The sequence below is a fragment of the Carassius carassius genome, chromosome 2, assembly GCF_963082965.1.
Source record: "Carassius carassius chromosome 2, fCarCar2.1, whole genome shotgun sequence".
NCBI classification, from domain to species: domain Eukaryota; kingdom Metazoa; phylum Chordata; class Actinopteri; order Cypriniformes; family Cyprinidae; genus Carassius; species Carassius carassius.
Genome location: NC_081756.1, coordinates 13,888,163 through 13,894,871, shown reverse-complemented (window position 1 = coordinate 13,894,871; position 6,709 = coordinate 13,888,163). Strand labels below are relative to the sequence as shown.

The following is a 6,709-nucleotide window of genomic DNA, read 5'->3' as shown; positions in this document are numbered from 1 at the left end:
TTTATGCTTTTTATGCTTTGATAATCATGCTTAGAAAAACTGTACACTTTTATGAAACCTATACATTCAAGTGTTATATATATATATATATATATATATATATATATATATATATATATATATAAAGAATGCTTTAAGCTAGAATAAAACTTGTTTTTTTTTAAGTAGGGGCTCTGATTTTTGGTGTATTGCATATTCAAATATTCATACAGCAAAATATACTGGAGGCCATCAAATTTGAGTGAAAATCATCAAAATCGCTGGTGGTGGCTGGCAACTTTTTTCAAAAATGCTGGCGGGGAAAGAGGTACTATTTTAAACTTTATATAGTACATACATAGCCCCTCTCCCTGGACCCCAGGAACGTGTCACACTCTCAGACAGACCCCAACAGCTGTGAGGAGAGAAAGAGCACATGGCTCTGGCTATTTTAAGAGTTCATTCAGACTAGAACGCCTCTTTCCCTGAACGTGTTCCTTCTGGATCTCTCCTCGGCTGAAAGTTCTGGAGAAGTTTGACAGCGGCCGTGCGAGTTCATAAGTATCCGAGACGAACGCAGAACAAAGGATATAAACAAAGAAAAGTGACCAGTGATAAAGTGAAAGTCAACCTGAATAACAAACAGGCCAACATGGCTCTACTGTGTTACAACAGAGGCTGCGGGGGTCGATTTGACCCTGACAAAAACTCAGATGGTAAGATTTCTACTTTATTTCTACTATTTATCAATATATAGCCTATTGTTGAAGTATAATATCATGAACTTATTTTTAATTGAACTGTTTTTTTTTTTAATTATCCATGTCATGAATGATATTACAGTCCTGATGTTATCAATTTACCAACAACATTTAAGGTGGTGATGCACGGGACAACTTTTTTGAGCAATATTGTTTGGGCACTTTCCCATTGACGATGGGCAGCAAATGTCTATCTGGATACTTTAGATCAGTCGTGGGCCCTGAGTCTCAGCTGGTTGCCCACTGACGGCAACATTGCTCAAAAAGTTGCCCAGTGTATCATCTTAAGAGTTTGACAACTGAAAGAGCGATGTTTGATCACATTCTGTACTAGACCTGTTGTTTTAGAAACTGATTTATGTAAATAGATAGTGGTGAGCCGACAGCTGATTGCAGTGTAAATGAGATCCGTTGGCCTCAGAGACACTGGGGGCCTGGACTTAAAGGGATAGTTCAACTTAATTTGCTGGTCCCCATTGACTCCCATAGTATGGAGGGGAAAAAACCCCTATGCTAGTCAATGGGGACCAGCTGTATTGTCCTGATGAGTCCTGTTCATAAAATATAGTGAGGATGGACTTCTGTAGACAAATGTCTTCTACTAACCCTATTTTCTCTTCACCACCTGAAGATGCCTGTCAGTTTCACCCCGGAGTGCCAATCTTCCACGATGCCTTAAAGGTGAGCTAAAATGTGTCTCAATCTTTTTGTTTAGACTTCATGCAGAATGCCGGCTGCTCAGTTCTGTCAGGGTTGACTTGATTAGAGCACCGTCGTGTTCGCCAGCTTCTTACGGAGCCTAGTATTCCTGTTTTTGATTTATTCTGAACTTGGCTGTCTGATGTGGTTCTTTGGGTTTTTTCTCCTCAGGGCTGGTCCTGCTGTAAAAAGAGGACGACAGATTTCTCAGAGTTCTTGTCAATCAAGGTATGCTAATGATATGATAATTGTGACGCTGCTCTTCATGCTCTGGATCTCATGATATAAACTACGTTAAGTGTTCGAAAATATATCAGTATAATGCAGTAACTCCGAAGTCCGAATTTTTTTTATAAATTCATAAAATAATTAAATTCTAGGCTTTCATCTATTTTTAGATCTATTTTTTATCAGATGACTTCTGATATACCAAATGATCATATAGCAGCCAATATTAGCAGTGCTGTGTCAAGAACTACAAAAGCAGCTGTGTAAACTCAAAAATAATTATAATAGTAATAACTAATCTTTGTGATGGAGAGACATCCACATTCCCACAATCTCAAACATGCCATTTATCCGCTCTGTGTCTGCTGATTGTTTTCTCAGTCACACGTTGTGAGGCACGTTCTGTTTTCTGTGCTCGTCCTCTCAGGGTTGCACTCGCGGGCGTCATAGTAATGAGAAACCTCAGGAGCCTCTGCAGCCGGAGGTGACGTCTGACAAGGGAGACGTGAAGCAGCACAGTGGAAAGGAAATTATCTACCAGGGACCCAAATCTGCAGAAGCCCTGGAAAAAGAGAGACCCAGGTATGTACAGTAGAGTACATATGCAGCTCACACACACTGTGTTCTGTTTCACACACCAACTCATTGTTCTGAATACAAAATCACTTTTCCTGCTCTTTGTCTCTTTCAAAAAGAGAAGTACGGCTCCTTCTGACTGTTTTTCCATTCCCTCCATCCCAGCTCAGATGAGCCACAGACAAAGCTGCAGGTGAAGATCTCTCCCTCTCTGACTCAGATCATGGAGAAGATGGAGATCACTGAGAGGGAGAAGAGAGAGAAGCTAGGTGAGCAATTCTTATTGTTCCTGTAGATCAGGATCAGCTTATCACAAGCATATTGTTTTCGGCACAAATGATGTTTATTCATGAAATAATTTATTTATTAGCCTGTATTTAATACAGTCTGTATCCAAATTATTATCGTTAACTGAAATTAAGACTAAAACCATAAAAAAGGTTACTTGAAACCGACGTTGAAGGAAATAAAATATTTAAAAACATAAAATATCGGTACAAGCGCAATAAAACATATTTTTGTTTTGTTAGCTTAACTTGAAGTACTAAAATAACTAAATAAATGAAAAACCACTGGATAAAAACTATATAGATGGATCTAAAAAAAGCGAAATAAAAATGACAAAAACGATTTACTGAAATTAAACTGAAAACTGAAAACATAAATTAAATAACAATAATAAAATAGGATAAACATATGGCAATACTTGACAATAAGGTTCATTAGTTACGACTTTAGTTCACATGAACTAAGAATGAACAATATTTCTTTAGCATTTATTAATCTTAATGTTAATATCAAGGCATTATTAAAACCAAAGGTTGTGCTTGTTAATATTAGTTAATGCACTGTGAATTAACATGAGCTAACAATTTACATCTGTAATTTGGTTATATATATATTGTATAATGTGACATGCGCTTTTTGAGAAATCAGCTGACTGCTTCATCTCACTGTTTTTGCCTTTCTCCTGTCACCTCTTCCCTCTCACTGTCCTGCAGAAAGTCAAGTCATCATAGTTGGGGTTAAGTGCAAGAACCCAGGATGCAAAACAGTAGGTGCTCATGTAATATGTCAATTACACCAAACAAATCAGCTGGTTTAAGGAAATATACAGTTGCCATCTAGTGGCCATAATAAAGAATGACACTACAGACAGATCCCAGAGTTTCAATCCTGGACCTTTGAGTATTTTAGTGTAAAAGTACTGACCCGCCATCAGACAACTTTGGTCCTTACAACTAATTTCATGAGAACAGGATTAGAGAAACTGATTGTAGTTTAGCTTTTGTTTTACCAGTGTAGTGTTGAATGGACGCATAGCAGAAGATGAGTGAGAATGAATGACTAATAAAGCCACAGGTTCAGATCCCTGACTTGGATTTGACCTTAGTGCCTTCTGTTAAAGCTTCCCTTCTCTGGGAAAGGATCATCTTTAACAGATTAGTTTGCTGAAATTACAAAGGTTCATGATGTTAATTACTCTACGGAGCTGTTCTGTAGTCCATATGAGAACGAAATCTGTATCAGCAAAGTTGTGTGTTGTTTGCAATTGAATTAATTACTTTTTTTTTTTTTTTTTTTTTACTGGTGTAAGTTTATTATTATTATTTGCTTTTTTCACTATGAATTAGCTATAAGCATGTTTTCATAGGTGGTTTGAAATGTCACAAGGAATTTAATTTGGGGTATTTAATTCATATATCTCATTTAATGTCATGTTATGCGCTGTGGTTTCAGACAGTGTAAGCACAGACTTTGAACTGCAGTTTACTAAAATCCTCTTCTTGTTATTCTCATTCAAATTCCATTCCACTCCTGTGGAAACTGAAATGTAATCTTTTGTGGTGAAAGGAAAACAATTGTTCAATTCTGAATTATGCGCGGTCCTGTTCATCATGTTAATGGCACAATGCTGGTTCTCTCTTTTGTCAGAGTTAATGGTTTTTTCTTTAGCCAGTGAGACAGTACGTATAGCTCTGTTACAGCCTCCTGCTCATTTATCTATCTGGATGAGTAGAAAAATGAGTGTATTTTCAGGTGTGAAGGCAGTAAACGGATGACACAGAGCTTATGCTGATTTCAGGTGCATCAGCACTTTAAAGTTTTGCTTTTGAGAACATGCTGAGTTGCTGTGAGTGTTTCTCCCGAGCAGAAATGTCATTCTTAAGGGTGTAGTCTGTGTGTTGGCTATGAATAGCTGTTCAAACAACTGATTATTTGTGCATTCAGATTTACCAGAGTCCAGAGACGAATGCAGAGATCTGCACATATCATCCCGGGGTCCCTGTCTTCCATGAAGGGTAAGAAACCCACAGAATTTGAGTCTTTATTTGGAAATATGACTCAAGCTTTATAAAAGGCAAGGCCTATTTTCACCAAGCTTCTCATGTGCAGTCCAATTCAACAAGCGATCATGATGTGTTCACACAAGTTCTCTCACTAAAGATATTTTTGTTAGACGAGACAGGAGATGCATGATAATTCCCATCTGGCTATCACTGTCTAGATACAAATACTGGAACTGCTGCTGCATAAAAACCACTGACTTCAATGCCTTCCTGGATCAGAAGGGCTGCACAACAGGAAAACACTGCTGGATCCCCAAACAGGTGACAGCTAATGCACTTTTTTGTTCGGTGGATAGTTATTTGCATGGACACACGCTGTATAATCGTGTTTGTGTTGGGTCTGCAGGACCAGAAGAAGGTGGCTTGCAGGCATGATTGGCACCAGACGGGAAACCAGGTCGTGATCACAATCTACGCCAAGAACTCCAGTCCAGAGCAATCCTACGTGGAGGCAAACCGCACAGTGGTGAGTTCAAAACAACACGCAGAAGTCAATTCACATCAGCATCCAGTGACATTTTATAAATGTATTTGTGTCTTTGTCTATAAATCCTTTTTTTTGTCTCCATTAATCTGCAGTTAACATGCCACATTCAGTTTGAGGGTGACAAAGTGTTTCATAAGGACATCCACTTATGGGGGGTAAGATTGCTGTACTGTCTGTTATGATATATCCTCCTGAAACTTATAAAGTAATGCTTTTAGTTTAGTGCATAAAAACATGTCACAAAAATAGTTTGAACAACTATATACACACACACACACACACACCATATTTATTTACTCCTAAGTCAAACATTTGTGTCCACTTCTGGTCTCTTAGGTGATTGATGTGAAGAGCAGTTTTGTGAACATGGTGCCCTCTAAGGTTGAGGTGACCATGCAGAAGGCTAATGCTGTAGCCTGGGGGAAACTTGAGGACCCCAAACACAAACCTGAGCCAGAGGTCACCGACGAGATGAACACAGAACAGGAAGACGTCAAACCCGACTGGTACATCTCAGATGATGACATCAGTGAGTCTGACTTCGAAGACGAAGAGGAGAAAGAAGAGAGCGAGGAGAAAAAAGTAGAAAACCAGGCAGGTGATGGACCACCTGAGCTAGAAGAGCCTGCTGCTGTCCCCCCCGAAAAATGAGCATTCATTCTGAGGTGTAATGGTTGCGTTTCTGAGGTTATGTATTTGTTTAAAATATCACATGGGCTTTATAAAAATGTGAGGTTAGCCTTTTTTTGTCTGCTAAAATATATTACTGTGTGCTTAAAAGTAAGAGAAGTCTTAAAAATCTCTTCAAACGTTTGGGGGTTGGTAAAACATTTTTTATATTTTTGAAAGACAGTTCTGTTCTACCTGTTCTGACTTTAAAATGTAGTTTACTCCTTTGATTGTAAAACTGAATTTACAGCAACCATTACTCCAGTCTTGTGATCCTTGTGTAAAAATAAAAATGAATTTAAAAGACTTTAATTCCACTTTTGCTGAAGTAAAGTGAAATAAAATCTTACTAAGCCCAGACTTTTCACCGGTAGCTGAAAATAATGTAGATTTTCAGCACTGACAATGCAATGAATGAACCGTTTTAAAATAACAAGAAAACAACCTGAGCTCTGTTATGTGAAACCATGACAATGAAGTACAAGTCAAACAGCAATGGCCAGACTTTATTTTTGAGTCAAGTTTGACAGCAACAATCCTGAAGTAGGTGTCTGCAGTCAGACGGAGTCCAAGGCCATGGAAGCTTGACTGCAACCCTTATGGCAAAAATGTTTTAAATAAAAAGGATAAATAATACATCTTAAAAGTAAACAGTAGTCTTGACAATGAAGAGGATTGGTACCAGCAAATAAAAAAAATCAATCTCTTCTGTTTTGGTTCATTATTTCTGTTCAAAGAAAAATTCAAAAATACATTTTCTGTTCATAAATCATTGCCTTCCGCTCGTACCCGATTACCACAGTCATAACCGATGTGTTGGTACGCGGAGATGGTCAAAGTAATGTTTTCTATGTCAATCAAAACTAAACAGCACGCAGCAACAATTCATCACAGATGAGGAAGTTTAAAACAAAGACATGCAAAATAAGAAAAAATACAGTCCAAGTTTAAGAGGCACA

General features: G+C 38.0%; 1 protein-coding gene across 1 annotated transcript; it reads left to right on the top strand.

The window, feature by feature from the left end:
* Nucleotides 1-390: 390 nt before the first annotated feature.
* Nucleotides 391-6,457, top strand: LOC132103456 (cysteine and histidine-rich domain-containing protein 1-like). Its single transcript, XM_059508584.1, has 11 exons — nucleotides 391-695; nucleotides 1,372-1,421; nucleotides 1,611-1,667; nucleotides 2,095-2,249; nucleotides 2,409-2,512; nucleotides 3,245-3,297; nucleotides 4,476-4,546; nucleotides 4,753-4,855; nucleotides 4,941-5,060; nucleotides 5,174-5,236; nucleotides 5,418-6,457. The coding sequence occupies exons 1-11, from the start codon at nucleotides 632-634 to the stop codon at nucleotides 5,730-5,732; spliced, it is 1,155 nt and encodes a 384-aa protein (XP_059364567.1). The 5' UTR covers nucleotides 391-631; the 3' UTR covers nucleotides 5,733-6,457.
* The last annotated feature ends 252 nt before the right edge of the window (nucleotides 6,458-6,709 follow it).